This window comes from Somniosus microcephalus, chromosome 30 (genome assembly GCF_052327205.1).
Source record: "Somniosus microcephalus isolate GS21.2 chromosome 30, FLI_Smic_1.0, whole genome shotgun sequence".
In the NCBI taxonomy this organism is placed as follows: Eukaryota; Metazoa; Chordata; class Chondrichthyes; order Squaliformes; family Somniosidae; genus Somniosus; species Somniosus microcephalus.
This window is the reverse complement of record NC_141016.1, coordinates 41,974,754-41,994,047: the sequence shown is the minus strand read 5'-3', so window position 1 is coordinate 41,994,047 and position 19,294 is coordinate 41,974,754. Positions and strand designations below refer to the sequence as shown.

The following is a 19,294-nucleotide window of genomic DNA, read 5'->3' as shown; positions in this document are numbered from 1 at the left end:
CATTCTCGGGAATATTAGTCCAGGCCTCTGGATTACTCATCTAGTAACTTCACCACCACACCACCGTACGCCTGTTTGCCTGCATTACAACAGTGACTACACTTCCAAAGTACAGGAAACTTTCGTTTAAGGGCAGCACGGTGGCATAGTGGTTAGCACTGTTGCCTCACAGCGCCAGGGACCCGGGTTCGAATCCGGCCTTGGGTGACTGTCTGTGTGGAGTTTGCACATTCTCCCCGTGTTTGCGTGGGTTTCCTCCGGGTGCTCCGGTTTCCTCCCACAGTCCAAAAAAGATGTGCGGGTTAGGTTGATTGGCTATGATAAATTGACCCTTAGTGTTAGGGGGATTAAATACGTGGGGTTACGGGGATCGGGTGGGATATGTGTCGGTGTAGGGGTTACGGGGATCGGGTGGGATATGTGTTGGTGTAGGGGTTACGGGGGTCGGGTGGGATATGTCGGTGTAGGGGTTACGGGGGTCGGGTGGGATATGTGTCGGTGCAGGCTCGATGGGCCGAAATGGCCTCTATCTGCACTGTGGGGTTTCTGTGATTCTGTGAACCGGAGGTTAAAAGTCCGGAAAGCTCCATCTACCGGCAAAATTCAGGAGCCGTTTCCTATAAGTTTTTTTACTTCTCGTTGCTTTTTTTTTCCCCAGTCAGGCTCTGCAAGGTCTAGCTGAAGCTGTTGCTTAGTTACAGAGACACTTTTAAGCTGCGGCCGACTGTTTTGAAGCGGTTGCTAAGCAACAGGGTTTGTTGATTCACACGGAGCTGAAAAGCTCCGTATGTTTTAACATTAGCGCTGGTTTATACAGCAGTTTTGATGGGACGGCACCAGCTCAGTCCCGTCAGTGCCGGATACCAGAAAGTTTCCTGTACTGCATTGGCTGTGAAGTGCTTTGGGATGTCCTGCGCTCACGATGTAAATGCAAACTCGAACAGTAGAAAACGTTCTCTGTATTTTCTGCAGGAGTATAAAACCTACAAGGAGAATTTCCTGAAGAGGTTCCAGCTGACGAAGCTCCCACCTTACCTCATCTTCTACATCAAGAGATTCACAAAGAACAACTTCTTCATAGAGAAGAACCCCACCATTGTTAACTTCCCAATCACGTAAGCCATGTACACTTATATTTACTGTTTACAGTTTTCTCTCTCTATCCTTCCCTTCTCTTTCTGAAAGTGCTGACTCTTGCCATCAGCAGCCCTTGACCACGTGCTCATTCGAAACGTGAGACTAGATGATGAATGTTACCAGGTTCTCCATCATGGCGCCAAGACCTCAGCTGACATCCACTCATGCCCTTCCAGTGATCTGGCGCAGGAACACTGGCTGAAATGTTCTGCTTTCTCCCCAGCCCAGGGGCACTGAGCCAGTTGTAGGCCCTCAACTGCTGCCTCAGCTGGCGTCAGCGAACACAACGTAGACGGAAGGTTGAATCTGAAGGGAAATCATGCGGTGGGACAGTTTAACTCTTATCTTGGATACCTGGGCAGCAGCTTCACTGCATTTGGTGTTGGCGCTGCGGCCTCCACTTTGGTGCGAGTTTTCCAGAATAGCGTAGATATTCTGGGGAGAGGAAAGTTAGCTGGAGGCAAGTCACCAAATAATGAAGTGTGCTACCAGAGGCAGTTTCATAATGGGGTCTGTACAGTTTGTCGTAGACTGGACTCTGTTCACCCAACCGAAGGTGAGGGGAAGGGAGAAGACATCACAGAAACCCCACAGTGCAGATAGAGGCCATTTCGGCCCATCGAGCCTGCACCGACACATATCCCACCCTATCCCTGTAACCCCACGCATTTAATCCCCCTAATACTAAGGGTCAATTTATCATAGCCAATCAACCTAACCTACACATCTTTGGACTGTGGGAGGAAACCGGAGCACCCGAAGAAAACCCACGCAAACACGGGGAGAATGTGCAAACTCCACACAGTCGCCCGAGGCCGGATTCAAACCCGGGTCCCTGGCGCTGTGAGGCAACAGTGCTAACCACTTGTACTGTCATTTTCTATAGGGTGGGTGCATAGTGAGGTTCCCAATATTACAAAACACCAAACAGTGATCTGGAAATGCAGTAATAAAATTGACTTGTGTATTGAAATGTGTGCTTCAGGAATGTGGACTTGCGAGAATACCTGTCTGAGGAGGTTCAGGCCATACACAAACACACCACGTATGACCTGATCGGTAATGTGGTTCACGATGGGAAGCCGGGTGAGGGAGCGTATCGGGTCCACGTGCTGCATCATGTGAGTACGCAGATAATGAGCTTCTGGCAGATAATGAGCTTCTGGCAGTTACTGGGATTCCTACCTCTGGTGTATCAGACTCTCCTAGAAATAAAGATGTACTTAGGCTTGACTGGCCCCAGCAGCAGTGAAAAAGTGAATGCGACACACAACCACGTCACAGACGCTGTGAGAGGAGGGTGGATTGTAATGAGGCCAAGCACAATCTACACCGATCCTAAAAGAGCACAGCAAATAGCTTGTATCTCAATGTGTAATTTGGCATCAGTATGATTATTCATTGATCTTAGTTCCCAATTTTCTTTCCTCCGCTTTCTTGAGCTGCTGACTTCTGGTACTTTCCCAGTTCATGTATGAGCAACAGGCTATTCAACTATACACGGCATCACAGCCAGCCTCGATCCTGTTCTCATTTATAGTCCACAGGTACACTGGCACTGATCAGGAGGATCGGAGAACTGTGGCTGGTTTATTTTGGAAGTCGAGCCACTGCACTCTTAGCGGGCACCGGAGAGCGGTGTGGGGTACCACACCCCTGCTCTTTACCCAAAAGGGTATCCAGGCATTTGGTCTGTTTGAAGGATCATGCATTAATTAACAGGAAGGCAGGCCTTTAATTATGTTATTATTTATTCTTAAGATGAGGGTGACACTGACGTGGCATTATTTATTGCCCATCCCGAGTTGCCCTGAGGTATTATGAGTCAACCACGTAGCATAGGACTGGAGTCCCACGTAGGCCAGGCCAGGTAAGGAGGAACCTGCCACACCTGCCCAGTGGCAAGTCCCTTCCTGAAGAGCAGTTCTCCGATCCTCCTGATCAGTGCCAGTGGGTTTTTACAACAATCTGGAAGCTTTCATGGTCACTGCTTGGTTTGCTTTTGTTATCACCAGATGACAGCTGTCAGGTTGCAAATATATCTGCGAATCAGGCTGTATATAGAAAGGTCAAAGGGGAAGTGAAAGAGAAAATAAGAAGGGCAAAGAGAGGATATGAGAATAGAATGGCAGCCAACATAAAAGCTTATCCAAAAGTCTTCTATAGGCATATAAATAGTAAAAGGGTAGTTAGAGGAGGGGTGGGGCCGATTAGGGACCAAAAAGGAGAGCTATTCATGGAGGCAGAGGGTATGGTTGAGGTACTAAATGAGTACTTTGCATCTGTCTTCACCAAGGAAGAGGATGCTGCCATAGACATAGTGAAGGAGGAGGTAGTGGAGACACTTGATAGGATAAAGAGGTATTAGAAAGGCTGCTGTACTTAAAGTAGAAAAATTGCCAGGAGTGGACGGGCTGCATCCTAGGATGCTGAGGGAATTGAGGGCAGAAATCGCGGAGGTACTGGCCATAATATTCCAATCCTCCTTAGATACGGGGGTGGTGCCAGAGGACTGGAGAATTGCAAACGTTACATCATTGTTCAAAAAAGGGTGTAAAGATAAACCAGCAACTACTGGCCAGTCAGTTTATAACCTCGGTCATCGGGAAGCTTTTAGAAACAGTAATCAGAGACAAAATCAACAGTCACTTGGATAAGTGTGGATTAATTAAGGAAAGCCTACACAGATTTGTTAAAGGCAAATTGTGTTTAACTAACTTGATCAAGTTTTCTGATGAGGGTAATGCGGTTCGACAAAGTGCCACATAATAGACTTGCCAGCAAAGTTGAAGCCCATGGAATAAAAGGGACAGTGGCAGCCTGGATACGGAATTGGCTAAGTGACAGAAAACGGAGTTTTTCGGACTGGAGGAAGGTATACAGTGGTGTTCCCCAGGGGTCGGTTCTAGGACCACTGCTTTTCTTAATATATATTAATGACTTGGACGTGGGTGTACAGGGAACAATTTCAAAATTTGCAGGTGACACAAAACTTGGAAGTATAGTGAACAGTGAGGAGGAGGGCGATAGACCTCAGGAAGACATAGACAGGCTGGTGGAATGGGCAGACATGTGGCAGATGAAATTTAATGCAGAAAAGTGTAAAGTGATGCATTTTTCAGCCCCTCAAAATCTCCAATCTATTACCCTGGTCTTTGCGGTATTGCCAATCTCGCCACCTCATAAACCAGGAGACAAACTCTTAAAAATCATGAGATTTGGTATCGAAAGCTTGAGTTGCTCTTTTTTTTAAACATATAAACTAATATAGATTGAGAGTTGGTTTATAAGCCTCATTAGTGGCTTTATTTAATCTCTTAACAGGCCACAGCTCTTTAGAAAAATTATATTACTGCATCTGAAAATGCTTTACAAAAAACTTTTTAAAAATCCTACCCGTTATCACCACTCTTCAGCTGGTGCCCAACACAACCACCATGCGATGCAGTCCCTGCAGCTGGCACCCAAAGTACGTTTTGGGAACCCCCCCCCATCATAAGCCACCCCAAGCCCCCTCCTGGGACTTGCCTGAGGGCTGGTGCTGGCATTGATATCTTTGCTTGAGCAAGCTGCCCGTGGAGGCGCGACCAGTGTTGACAGCTCGCCCTGAGTATGCAGATGTGGCTTGAGGACTGATTTCTGTCGATCCTCGGGCCTCTTGCTTCCGAGGCCCCCCTCCCATGTTATAAAGAAATTCGGGGATGCCCTGTAAAATTAGAGTTTTTTTCTGTATAAAAATTAGTTATACAATTAAGCATATATATTTATTATGAGTTCTGACGAAGGGTCATCAACCTGAAACGTTAACTCTGTTTCTCTCTCCACGGATGCCGCCTGACCTGCTGAGTGTTTCCAACATTTTCTGTTATTTCAGATTTCCAGCATCCGCAGTATTTTGCTATTGTATATTTATTATTATTTTTGTTTTACTTAATATAAGAGCAGAAAGGTGCCTGGGTTCGATCCCTGAGTTACCAGATCTGAGCTAGGGTGGCAGTAACATCACTAATATCCCTCTGCTCAGGTTTCAAGAAGTTCTAGCTCCCTCTATTTTATTTAATAGTTAAAAGCAGTGAGTGGGCTGAACGTGGGGGGAAATAAAAATAAAAAAACCTACCGAGATAAATCCGTACAAGCCAGTGAACTCGCAAAAATGGTGTCCAGCCGAACAGCGAGAAAGAACGCTTGTGCAGTCTGAGACTATTCCAAATCGCCTCAAGATGGGAAAAACAAATTAGTAATGGGACAAACCAACTTGCGGACAATGTTCCCATTAATTTTTTGGGTGCGCGACCCCTTTTAGGGGCTGCACGGCCTTGAAAATACCACTCATACGCGGTTTTTCCCCATTTGAAAAACCAGCGAGTTGACTGCGCGGGAGCACCTTAAAGGGGACATTACTTGCGGACCCCCTGAAACCTTACCCGCCTGACCTAACCCTCGCGTCCCAGAGCAGCCAATCACCGGGAGACATAACGAAGATTAATAAAGTAGGAAAAATATCATGACTTTTCACAGTTCGATCACGTGGGGGAAAATTTTCATTAAAATCGCGTTTCTCGCGATTAATTCGTGAGAGTTGGCATTACGGTCTTTGTCGTGCTTATGTGTAGCTTTATTAAGCTCTTATAATAATGTGTCCGTGACTACACAAACCACTCTGGGTACAGGTATACTGTGTATAGGTAAAACAAGTTTATTAAGCATTAAACATCCAGTACAAAGAAATAATACTGAACAAGAAAATAGTCACAGTCTGATATACCTATCAATTCCGCCAATAAAAGGCGAAGAGTTACGAAGGTGACTAAAGGTTTTTATTGACTAAATAACAGAGCCCACTCTCGTGGGTGATCCGATCCAAGCAGGAGGAATACCAGCCAGTCGCTCACCTTTATACCTGGCCTGGTGGGTGGAGCCAAGGCGGAGTCAGCAGTGGTCATCCCAGGTATAGCAGTGTGGCAAGAGGCGACCTCGTACCGTGATACAATAGTGGTCAGTGATACAGTTATAACGAACAGTGGTGAACAGTGCTAACTACTAACAGTGATACGATAGTGAACGTGGTTTACCACATTCACCCCTTGTTTAGAATTAAGTCCGGCGGGGTGAAGTGTACTACCAATTCTGGTAGGTCAGTCTGTCCGGAGGCTTCGTAAGCCTCTCCGATCGCCGCAGCAGTGGTGTTGCCTTATCCGGTGCTGGTGCCTTATCCGGTGTTGATGCTGGTGTTTGCGTGGTCGGCGAGGGCTCGTGGGGTTCCGGCATGCCGTCTACCTGGGCTGGGGTTGGGGGGGGTGGTGGCGGTGTTTCCGGATCGGCTGAGTGTGCGAGGTCTCGTAGGGAGACAGTGTCCTCCCGCCCGTCTGGGTACGCCACGTAGGCGTACTGGGGGTTGGCGTGCAGGAGGTTCACCCTCTCGACCAGGGGGTCCGTTTTATGGGCCCTCACGTGTTTCCGCAGCCAGACCGGCCCCGGGGCGGTCAGCCAGGTTGGTAGAGTGGTTCCCGTAGTCGACTTCCTGGGGAAAACGAACATTCGTTCATGGGGGGTGGTGTTAGTGGCCGTGCAAAGTAATGACCGGATGGAGTGCAGCGCTGTCGGGAGGACTTCTTGCCAGCGGGAGGTTGGGAGGCCCTTAGACTTTAAGGCTAAGAGGACGGCCTTCCATACCGTCGCGTTCTCTCTTTCCACCTGACCGTTACCTCTGGGGTTGTAGCTGGTGGTCCTGCTTGCTGCAATACCTCTCTCTAGGAGGAATTGCCGGAGTTCCTCGCTCATGAAGGAGGAGCCCCGGTCGCTGTGTATATAGTTCGGGAACCCGAACAAGGCGAAGAGGGCATTCAGGCACTTAATGACCGTGCTACTGGTCATGTCGGGGCAGGGGAAGGCAAAGGGGAAACGGGAGTACTCATCAACGATGTTGAGGAAGTACACATTACGGTCAGAGGACGGGAGGGGCCCCTTAAAGTCGATGCTCAGGCGCTCGAAGGGGCGGGTGGCCTTGATCAGGCTTGCTCGGTCCGGCCTATAGAAGTGCGGTTTGCACTCCGCACAGGTCTGGCAGTTCCTGGTCATGGTCCTGACCTCCTCGATGGAGTAGGTCAGGTTGCGGGCCTTAATGAAATGGTAGAGTCTGGTGACTCCGGGGTGGCAGAGCTGGTGGTGGAGGGTCTGAAGCCTATCGATATGCGCGCTGGCGCATGTCATTCGTGAAAGGGCATCAGGGGATTCGTTCAGCTTGCCTGGCCGGTACAAGATCTCATAATCGTAGGTGGAGAGCTCGATTCTCCATCTCAAAATCTTGTCATTCTTGATTTTGCCCTTCAGCTTGTTATTAAACATGAAAGCCACCGAACGCTGGTCGGTGAGGAGGGTAAATCGTTTGCCTGCCAGGTAGTGTCTCCAGCGCCGTACTGCCTCCACGATCGCCTGGGCCTCTTTCTCGACCGACGAATGTCGGATCTCGGGGCCCTGTAGGGTCCTTGAGAAGAAGGCCACTGGCCTCCCCTCCTGGTTTAGGGTGGCGGCTAAGGCGAAGTCGGATGCGTCGCTCTCCACCTGGAAGGGGATGGACTCGTCCACTGCGTGCATCGTGGCCTTGGCTATGTCTCCCTTAATGAGGGAGAAGGCCGCGCACGCCTCCTCCGTGAGGGGGAAGGAAGTGGCTTTCAGGAGGGGTCTGGCTTTGTCCGCGTAATTGGGCACCCATTGGGCATAGTAGGCGAAAAGCCCCAGGGTTCTCCTAAGTGCTTTAGGGCAGTGGGGGAGGGGTAGCTCCATGAGGAGGCGCATTCTTTCTGGGTCGGGGCCGATGATTCCGTTCTCCACTACGCAGCCGAGGATGGCAAGGCGCGTGGTGTTAAACACGCATTTCTCCTTATTGTAGGTGAGGTTCAGCCGTTGGGCCGTACGGAGGAATTTCTCCAGATTCGCGTCATGTTCCTGCCGGTCGCGGCCGCAGATAGTGACGTTATCTAGGTAGGGGAATGTAGCCTGCAGTTCGTTCTGGTCAACCATCTGGTCCATCTCCCTTTGGAAGACCGAGACCCCATTAGTGACACCGAAGGGGACCCTAAGGAAGTGGTATAGGCGCCCATTCGCCTCGAAGGCGGTATACTGGCGGTCCTCAGGGTGGATAGGGAGTTGGTGGTAGGCCAACTTCAGGTCGATGGTCGAGAATACTTTATACTGTGCAATCTGATTGACCATGTCAGATATGCGGGGGAGGGGGTATGCGTCCAGCTGGGTATATCTGTTTATGGTCTGGCTGTAGTCGATGACCAGGCGGTTTTTATCGCCGGTCTTTACGACTACGACCTGGGCACGCCAGGGGCTGCTGCTCCCCTCGATAATGCCCTCTTTCAGGAGGCGCCGCACCTCAGAGCTAATGAAGGCTCTGTCCCCGGCGCTATACCGCCTGCTCTTGGTAGCGACGGGTTTGCAGTCAGGGGTAAGGTTAGCAAACAGAGAGGGTGGCGGGACCTTGAGGGTGGAGAGGCTGCAGGTGTTACGCGGTGGGCGGTTTAACCTTTGCTGGTTGTTGACTGTGAGTGGGGGGAGGGGTCCACCGTATGCTAGGGTTACGCTTTGGAGGTGGGATTGGAAGTCCAGCCCTAGTAGGACGGCAGCGCAGAGATGGGGGAGGACGAGGAGTTTAAAGTTTTTATACTCCGTGCCCTTAACCGACAGGGTCACGACACAGTAGCCGCTAATGTCCATGGCGTGGGACCTCGATGCCATCGAGATTCGGCTGCGCGTTGGTAGGACAGAGAGGGAGTAGTGGCTCACCGTGTCTGGGTGGATGAAGCTCTCCGTGCTTCCGCTGTCGAACAGGCAGGTCGTGGCGTGGCCGTTCACTTTGATGTCCATCATTGACTTGGACAGATGGTGCGGGCGGGCTTGGTCCAGGGTGACGGAAGCTAGTGTGTAGCTGAGCGAGTCGTTGTCATCTGCGGGCGAGGCGGTCGGGCGTGGTGAGTAAAATGGCGTCTCCCACGAGGTAGGGCAAAATGACGGAGAAGATGGCTGCCCCCGTAGCTCACATGAGGCACTATTGGGGTCGGTTGCCTTAATCAAAGATGGCCGCCCCCATGACTCATGTGTGGGGATGCTGGCCTCAGTTGCCCTAAACAAAGATGGCCGCCCCCATGACTCATGTGTGGGGATGCTGGCCTCAGTTGCCCTAAACGAAGATGGCCGCCCCCATAGTTCGCATGCGGCACTGCTGGCCTCTGAGGATCCGCTCCTGCAGGCCTTGGAGAAGTGGCCTTTCTTCAGGCAGGTTTTGCATATGGAGTTCTTGGCTGGGCAGCGCGACCTCGGGTGCTTCTCCTGGCCACAAAAAAAACAGCCGGCGGCCCGATCGCGGATGCCCGATGTCGGGGCCGGTGCCGGGGGTGGCGGGGCCGGTCGGGTCCGGGACGCCGACGCAGAGGTAGGTCCCGGGGGCGGCGCTGGGAAGGGTGCTGTGGTAGGGGTCGGGCCCGAGTCCCAGGGTCGCGAGCAGTACCTGGTGAATGCTTCCTGATCTTGGTGGGCCACTTCCAGGGAGATAGCGAGGGCTTCAGCTTTTTCCATGCTGAGGTCTTTAGCTTCCAGCAGTCTTTGCCGTGAGTACTCGGACCGTAGGCCTTTCAGGAATGCGTCGCGGATATTATCTTCAGTATTTTCGGCTGCCGACACCGATTTAAAGTCACAGTTCCTGGCGAGTGCATATAGCGCCTGTGAGAATTCGGCTACTGATTCTCCTGGCTGTTGCAGCCGTGATCTTAGGAGGTGCCTAGCGTACATGTAGTTTACCGGGGTCCGGTACTTCTGTTTCAGCAGGTTGATGGCGGTCTCGTAGGTAGTCATGTCCTCGATGAGAGTGTATACTCTCGGGCTCAGTTGTGCCTGCAGGACACTTAGTTTGGATGCCTGAGGGACGCTGGATTCTCTCAGGTATGATTCGAAGCAGACCAGCCAGTGTTTAAAGTCTGCGGCTGAGTTTGCTGCTCGTGGGTTCAGGTCCAGGTACGGCGGTCTGAGGGCTCGCAGCCAAGCTGGCTGGTGTGGCTGTGCTCCTGGGAGCTGCGCTGGTGGCTCCTCCGCCGGTTGTGACTCGTTGTCGGACATCATTAAATTTAGTCAATAAAATTGATATACCTATCAATTCCTCCAATAAAAGGCGAAGAGTTACGAAGGTGACTAAAGGTTTTTATTGACTAAATAACAGAGCCCACTCTCGTGGGTGATCCGATCCAAGCAGGAGGAATACCAGCCAGTCGCTCACCTTTATACCTGGCCTGGTGGGTGGAGCCAAGGCGGAGTCGGCAGTGGTCATCCCAGGTATAGCAGTGTGGCAAGAGGCGACCTCGTACCGTGATACAATAGTGGTCAGTGATACAGTTATAACGAACAGTGGTGAACAGTGCTAACTACTAACAGTGATACGATAGTGAACGTGGTTTACCACACAGTCTGTTCATCGAACCCCGGCGTTCCTTCCAAGTGACCGCGGCGCAGGTCTCCTGATGTATGTTGCTGTGTTCTGTTGACCGAAGCTCGCTTCCTTGGGATCTTGCTGTGTTCTGTTGACCAATGCTCGCATCCTTGGGATCTTGCTGTGTTCTGTTGACCGATGCTCGCTTCCTTGGGATCTTGCTGTGTTCCGTTGACTGATGCTCGCTTCCTTGGGATCTTGCTGTGTTTTGTTGACCGATGCTCGCTTCCTTGGGATCTTGCTGTGTTCTGTTGCCCGAAGCTCCTATCAATCTCTGGTTACACGGTGCGCGCTTTCGATGTTCAAAACCTGTATCTTTATACCCTTTTTCCTCTCGTTTTGCCTACGTGGCAGTAATTAACCCTCTGACACCTGGTAAAAAGTGTTGCTTCCCTCGTCAGCCATCTTATGACCTTGTTGATCCTTCTGACTTTTTCTCTATGCATAACAAAGTACCCTTATCTCAGATCTTCACTTTTCACAGAACACTCTCTAGAATGTTGACAAAACAGTCGGTCCATCCTATAGCTATACCAATGAAGGATGGCTCCAACTCTTATCTCTTTCTCTAGTTTTTATCTCTTTAAGCATAATATTGCTGAATTCCTCGTCTCCATAAACTTATCACAACATTCCGTTACTTCAGTAATTTTAAGCAGAGGTTTTTAGTCAGGTTGGCATAATCCCATCCTGCTTTGCTCTTAGCCATTCGCCATTTTATACAGGCTTTTAGGCTTTTAACATACAATTTCACATATTATAGTTATATAAAAATGGTTATAGAACCTTAATAATGTTTACTAAATCCTACAGGTACACCCTATCCTACATATGTCCTTCTCAATTATTATCCTAAACTGTATTATATTATGGCTATTATTGTCTAGGTATTCCCCTACTTTTACTTCTCTTATCTGCTCTGGTTCATTTCCCTATACCAGACCTGTATTCATTAACTAACTCAATAAATGGTGTTTGCTGAACGAATACAGTGTGAAGGAAAGAGGGTATCACCGTGATCTGCAGTCGAGGGATTCTTGTAATGTTGAAAATAGCACAAGTAAAGATCAAATAGTTTGTGATTATAAATAAAAACGATAAATTATGGGAATCTGTAGCAGGAACACACAGATGGTCTGTTAGCATCTGAAAGAGAGAAGACTGAGGTTTTGTTGGGACCCTTTGTCAAAACGGGTGTAGTAAGTAGAAGCCCTTTTATAGCACTCGGCAAAGTAAAGGGGGATAACAACAGCTGGAAGTCACGGATGGCAAGGTGTTTATAGACTATTAAACCCATAGCTGCACCTTTGTGAAAATAGGTATCTGTACTCTTGACTTCTACCTGTTCTACCCTCTTTTTTTGCTCAGTCCAATAAAGGGGCTTCTCTTCCTGATTATATCAGTTCTAATAAAGGGTCTTTACTGTAATGTTAATCTGATTTTGTTTCCTTTCCGATACTAGGCAGAAAGAAGGGCGAGGTCCTGCAAGCAGAATATAGGGAGCTAGGAAATAAATTTAAAAAACAGGACCTCAAAGGTTGTAATCTCAGGATTACTCCCAGTGCCACGTGTTAGCGAGAGCAGAAATAGGAGAATAGACCAGATGAATGCGTGGCTAAAGAGTTGGTGTAGCGGGGAGGGTTTTACTTTCCTGGATCACTGGGCCTGCTTCTGGGAAAGGTGGGACTTGTACAAGTCGGACGGGTTGCACCTGAACCAGAGCGGGACAAATATCCTTGCGGGGAGGTTTGCTAGCACTGTTGGGGGGGGTTTAAACTAACTTGGCAGGGGGATGGGATACAGAGGGGAGCTGAAATAGGGGGTGATGTGCTGCCAATTATAGAGAAAAAAACAAGTCAGCTTGGTAGGGCAAATATATAAGGGCAAGGCTGGATGGCATCTATTTTAATGCAAGGAGTCTTGCAAGTAAGGTGGATGAACTGAAGGTGTTGATAAACACATGGGAGTATGATATTGTTGCTATCACGGAGACATGGTTGAGGGAGGGGCAAGACTGGCAGCTCAATATTCCGGGGTACAGAATCTTCAGGCGAGACAGAGGGGGAGGTATAAGAGGAGGGGGTGTTGCAATATTAATTAAGGAGTCAATTACTGCAGTAAGGAGGGATGATATATTAGCAGGTTCCTCTAATGAGGCCATATGGGTGGAGCTTAAATACAAAAAGGGGGCAAGCACTTTGCTGGGAGTGTACTATAGGCCTCCAAACAGTCAGGGGGAGATAGAGGAACAGATATGTAGGCAAATATCAGAGGAATGTGCAAATAATAGGGTAATAATAATGGGGGATTTCAACTTCCCCAATATTAACTGGGATTGTCAGAGTGTGAAAGGCTCAGAGGGTGTAGAATTCTTAAAGTGCATCCAGGAGAGCTTTTTGAGCCAGCATGTAGAAAGTCCTACAAGAGAGGGGGCGGTACTGGACCTAATTCTAGGGAATGTGGCCGGCCAAGTGGAAAAAGTGCTAGTAGGTGAGCACTTTGGTGACAGTGACCATAATATGGTAAGATTTAAGGTGGTCATGGAAAAGGACAGGGATGGGCCGGAAATAAAGGTTCTAAATTGGGGGAAGGCCGATTTTAATAGGATAAGGCAGGATCTGGCCAAAATGGACTGGGATCAGCTACTTGTAGGAAAATCCGCATCGGAGCAATGGGAGGCTTTCAGAAGGGAGATTGGGATCATACAATGGCAACATGTTCCCGTAAAGGTCAAGGGTGGTTCCAAAAACCACAGGGAACCTTGGATGTCAGGGGATATACGAGAATGGATTAGGAAAAAAAGGAGGGCTTTTGGCAGATACAAAAGGCTAAAGACGGAGGAAGCCCTAGAGGAGTACAAAAAGTGCAGGGGGATACTTAAAAAAAGAAATTAGGAGATCAAGGAGGGGCCATGAAATAACACTGGCGAGCAAAATAAAGGAAAACCCTAAGATGTTTTATAAGTATATTAAGGGTAAGAGGATAACTAGGGAAAAAATAGGGCCCATTAGGGACAAAAGTGGCAATCTGTGTGTGGAGCCGGAAGATGTAGGAGGGGTTCTAAATGAATTTTTTGCATCTGTTTTCACTATGGAGAAGGAGGATGTAGACATAGAAATAGGGCGGGAGGACTGTGATATGCTCGAACATATTCACATCGAGAGGGAGGAGGTATTGGCGGTTTTAGCTGGCCTAAAAATGGATAAATCCCCAGGCCCGGATGAAATGTATCCCAGGCTGCTGTGTGAGGCAAAGGAAGAGATTGCGGGGGCTCTAACACATATATTCAGGACCTCTCTGGCCACAGGGGATGTGCCAGAGGACTGGAGAACCGCTAATGTAGTACCATTATTCAAGAAGGGGAGTAGGGAAAAACCGGGGAACTACAGGCCAGTGAGCCTAACATCAGTGGTAGGAAAATTATTGGAAAAAATTCTGAGGGACAAAATTTGTCTCCACTTGGAGAGGCAAGGATTAATCAGGGATAGTCAACATGGCTTTGTCAAGGGAAGATCATGTCTGACTAATTTGATTGAATTTTTTGAGGGGGTGACTAGGTGTGTGGATGAGGGTAACGCAGTGGATGTGGTATATATGGATTTCAGTAAGGCCTTCGATAAAGTCCCGCACAGGAGACTGGTCAAGAAGGTAAGAGCCCATGGAATCCAGGGTGCCTTGGCACATTGGATACAAAACTGGCTTAGTGACAGAAGGCAGAGGGTGATGGTCGAAGGTTGTTTTTGTGACTGGAAGCCTGTGGCCAGTGGGGTACCATAGGGATCGGTGCTGGGTCCCTTGCTGTTTGTGGTCTACATTAATGACTTGGATATGAATGTAAAAGGTATGATCAGTAAGTTCGCAGATGATACAAAAATTGGTAGGGTGGTAAATAGCGAGGAGGGTAGCCTCAGTCTGCAGAACGATATAGATGGGTTGGTCAGATGGGCGGAACAGTGGCAAATGGAATTTAACCCGGAAAAGTGCGAGGTGATGCACTTTGGGGGGACTAACAAGGCAAGGGAATACACAATGAATGGTAAGACCCTAGGCAAGACGGAGGGTCAGAGGGATCTGGGTGTGCAAGTACACAGATCCCTGAAGGCGGCGGAACAGGTGGATAAGGTGGTAAAAAAGGCATATGGGATGTGGTGTCCGTGTGTAGATAAAGACACTGAAGACAGGAGTTGGTTCATAGGCATTTACTAAGCAAGTCTGGGGGGGGTTCTAAAGGATATACACAATACACAGGCTTATATAGCCCAAGTGGCAATTACCGGCATTACGCACACCTGGGGCTCTTAAAGGCACATACACCACAATTGCTCTTAAAGGCACATACACCACAATTCCTCCCCTTCTAGCTAACTAGTACATCATATTTTAAGTAATTATTAATCATATGTTTATATGCAAAATAATATACATTGCTGTATTAATTAATTATAAGTTAGTCTCTCAGGAGGCTTCCTGACTCGGTCCGGATAACGCCTCGGGGGTGTAGTAGTTTCTGGTGGTGTAGTAGGTTCTTCTGACAAGGCTGATTCGGCTTGAAGGCCAGTGTCGGGTTCATCGGGTTCCAGTATCACCGGATCGGAGGTAGATATGGGTATCTCTACTTCATCGTTAGATGTATAGAGTGGTGGTGTAGGTTGTCCCTTTTCGGATGACTTGATGATTTGGTCAGCATGGCGCCTTATTATGCTTTCTCCGATGTCCACGGTACACATCAGTGGTCCTAGTCGTGTACAGATAGTTCCAGGCTGCCATTTCTCGGTACGGTAGTCCCGGGCCAAAACCGGTTGGCCTATCTGGAAGGCCCTAGTTGGCCTTTCATTCATGCCCTGAAACTGCCAGTTCTCCACGTCCCTTCGGATGTTGGGCTTGACCAAATCCAGCCGGCATCTTAGGTTTCTATTGTAGAACATCATGGCGGGAGTTTGGTTGGTAACCATATGTGTGGAATTCCTATATGCAAATAAGAAGCTATCCACCTTGTGCTGAAGTTTTATGTCTTCATTACCCATGGCCTTTATGGCCTTCTTGAAGGTCTGGACAAACCTTTCAGCCAATCCATTGGTGGCGGGATGGTATGGGGCGGACGTGTAGTGCTTTACCCCATTGTTCTTTAAGAACTTTCTGAATTCTTCGGACACAAATTGCGGTCCATTATCAGAACATATCTGTTCCGGCAGCCCATTCCTGGCAAATATGGTCCTTAATACTGTGATGGTTTTTTCCGTGGTGGTGGAGGACATCTTTATTACCTCCGGCCACTTGGAGTGTGCATCAACTGCGATTAAGAACATTGAGTCCATAAATGGACCAGCAAAGTCGATGTGCACCCTTTGCCAGGGAGATGAGGGCCACTCCCATGGATGTAGAGGGGCCTGTGGCGGAGCATTTTGGACCTTCTGGCATCCTAGGCAGCTCTTGGTCATGTCTTCAATGTCTCCATCGATACCTGGCCACCATACAAACGCCCTAGCTAGGTTCTTCATTTTCACTCCACCCAGATGCCCCTCGTGAAGCTCCTTTAGCACTTTATCCTGGAGTTTGGGTGGAAGCACCACTCTGGATCCACACATCAAGGTTCCTCGGCACACTGACAGCTGTTCTCTTCTTTGCGAGAATGCTGGCAACAGTGGTTCGCCATGTGCTGGCCATCCCTTCACTGTTAAATCGTAGACCCGTGAGAGAGTAGGGTCACTTCTTGTCTCCCTTTCAATGGCAGAATTTGTCACCGGTAGACATTCCACTATGGTAGAGTGGAATACCTCTACTGGGTCTACTGTAGGTGCCTCTTCTATCGTTGGCAATGGTAGGTGCGATAACCCGTCAGCATTCCCATGCTGTTTTGACCCTTTGTATTCAATGTTGTATTGGTGTGTCCCTAGAAAAAGGGACCACCTCTGTAGTCTTTGTGCCGTCATAATGGGGACACCTTTTTTAGGGTTGAATATGGAGATGAGGGGTTGATGGTCAGTCAGCAAGGTAAATTTTTGTCCGTGTAGGTAATGGTTGAATTTCTTCACTCCCCATACCAGGCTGAGTGCTTCCCTGTCTATCTGGGCATAGTTACGCTCAGCTGAGTTCAATGAGCGTGACGCAAAAGCTATTGGCCGTTCCGAGCCATCAGGGAATCTATGGGACAATACCGCTCCTATGCCGTAAGGGGATGCATCGCACGCCAGTCTGATTGGTAGTGATGGGTTGTAATAAGCCAAAACTTTCTCGGATGTGATTAAGTCTTTACATTTATGGAAGGCACGTTTACAGTCTTCGTTCCATTTCCAAATCACTCCTGTCTGTAGAAGATCATTAAGAGGGCGTAGAATAGTTGATAAGTTCGGTAAAAATTTATGATAGTAATTTATTAATCCCAGGAATGACCTTAATTGTGAAACATTTTCAGGTGCTGGGGCTTTTATAACTGCTTCAATTTTTTCAGGTGACTTATGTAACCCTTCCTTATTAATTATGTGGCCACAATATGATATCTGATTTTGGAAAAGTTCGCACTTGGGGCGATTTGCTCGTAGGCCCCGTTCTTTCAGCCTAGTGAGCACCTGCTCCAAATTGGCAAGGTGCTCGTTGTCGTTTTCTCCTGTTATAAGGATGTCGTCTAGGTAGCATTGAGTCCCCGGAATCCCTTGCAGGACTTGCTCCATAGCTCTTTGCCAGATAGCTGGAGCTGATGCTACTCCAAAAACCAGTCGATTGTACTGGTACAGGCCTTTGTGTGTGTTTATTGTGAGATACTTTTTAGAGGTCTCCTCAACCTCCATCTGTAGATATGCCTGTGCCAAGTCAATTTTTGTGAAACGTTTCCCTCCGGATAGTGAGGCGAAAATATCTTCTATCCTCGGAAGAGGATACTGTACCGTGTGAAGGACCGGGTTTACAGTCACCTTAAAGTCATAGAGTCATAGAGTAATACAGCACAGATAGAGGCCCTTCGGCCCATCGTGTCCGCGCCGGCCATCAAGCCCTGTCTAATCTAATCCCATATTCCAGCATTTGGCCCGTAGCCTTGTATGCTATGGCATTTCAAGTGCACATCCAAATGCTTCTTAAATGTTGTGAGGGTTTCTGCCTCCACAACCCTTTCAGGCAGTGAGTTCCAGACTCCAACCACCCTCTGGGTGAAAAAGTTCCTTCTCAAATCCCCTCTAAACCTCCCGCCCTTTACCTTGAATCTATGCCCCCTAGTTATTGACCCCTCTACTAAGGGAAAAAGCTCCTCAGCATCCATCCTATCTATGCCCCTCATAATTTTGTACACCTCAATCATGTCCCCCCTCAGCCTCCTCAGCTCCAAGGAAAACAAACCCAACCTGCCCAGTCTTTCTTCATAGCTGAAGCGCTCCAGCCCAGGTAACATCCTGGTGAACCTCCTCTGCACCCTCTCTAACGCGATCACATCCTTCCTGTAGTGTGGCGACCAGAACTGCACACAATATTCCAGCTGTGGCCTAACCAGTGTTTTATACAGCTCCATCATAACCTCCTTGCTCTTGCCTTCATTAGCCGAGGCATTGAATATAAGTATCCCATATGCCTTTTTTACCACCTTATCCACCTGTTCCGCCGCCTTCAGGGATCTGTGTACTTGCACACCCAGATCCCTCTGACCCTCCGTCTTGCCTAGGGTCTTTCCATTCATTGTGTATTCCTTTGCCTTGTTAGTCCCCCCAAAGTGCATCACCTCGCACTTTTCCGGGTTAAATTCCATTTGCCACTGTTCCGCCCATCTGACCAACCCATCTATATCGTCCTGCAGACTGAGGCTACCCTCCTCGCTATTTACCACCCTACCAATTTTTGTATCATCCGCGAACTTACTGATCATACCCTTTACATTCATATCCAAGTCATTAATGTAGACCACAAACAGCAAGGGACCCAGCACCGATCCCTGTGGTACCCCACTGGCCACAGGCTTCCAGTCACAAAAACAACCTTCGACCATCACCCTCTGCCTTCTGCCACTAAGCCAGTTTTGTATCCAATGTGCCAAGGCACCCTGGATTCCATGGGCTCTTACCTTCTTGACCAGTCTCCTGTGCGGGACTTTATCGAAGGCCTTACTGAAATCCATGTATACCACATCCACTGCGTTACCCTCATCCACACACCGAGTCACCCCCTCAAAAAATTCAATCAAATTAGTCAGACATGATCTTCCCTTGACAAAGCCATGTTGACTATCCCTGATTAATCCTTGCCTCTCCAAGTGGAGACAAATTTTGTCCCTCAGGATTTTTTCCAATAATTTTCCTACCACTGATGTTAGGCTCACTGGCCTGTAGTTCCCCGGTTTTTCCCTACTACCCTTCTTGAATAGTGGTACTACATTAGCGGTTCTCCAGTCCTCTGGCACATCCCCTGTGGCCAGAGAGGTCCTGAATATATGTGTTAGAGCCCCCGCAATCTCCTCCTTTGCCTCACACAGCAGCCTGGGATACATTTCATCCGGGCCTGGGGATTTATCCATTTTTAGGCCAGCTAAAACCGCCAATACCTCCTCCCGCTCGATGTTAATATGTTCGAGCATATCACAGTCCCCCCGCCCTATTTCTATGTCTACATCGTCCTTCTCCATAGTGAAAACAGATGCAAAAAATTCATTTAGAACCCCTCCTACATCTTCCGGCTCCACACACAGATTGCCCC

General features: G+C 48.6%; 1 protein-coding gene across 2 annotated transcripts in view; it reads left to right on the top strand.

Annotated features, from left to right (window-relative positions):
• usp39 (ubiquitin specific peptidase 39) overlaps positions 1–19,294 on the top strand; it is a 73,029-nt gene that overhangs the window by 34,549 nt on the left and 19,186 nt on the right. For both annotated transcript variants that reach the window (XM_085971371.1, XM_085971370.1), the window contains exons 10-11: positions 973–1,115; positions 2,123–2,258. In XM_085971371.1, the coding sequence (XP_085827497.1) occupies positions 973–1,115; positions 2,123–2,258 (279 nt within the window). The remainder of the gene's footprint in view (positions 1–972; positions 1,116–2,122; positions 2,259–19,294) is intronic.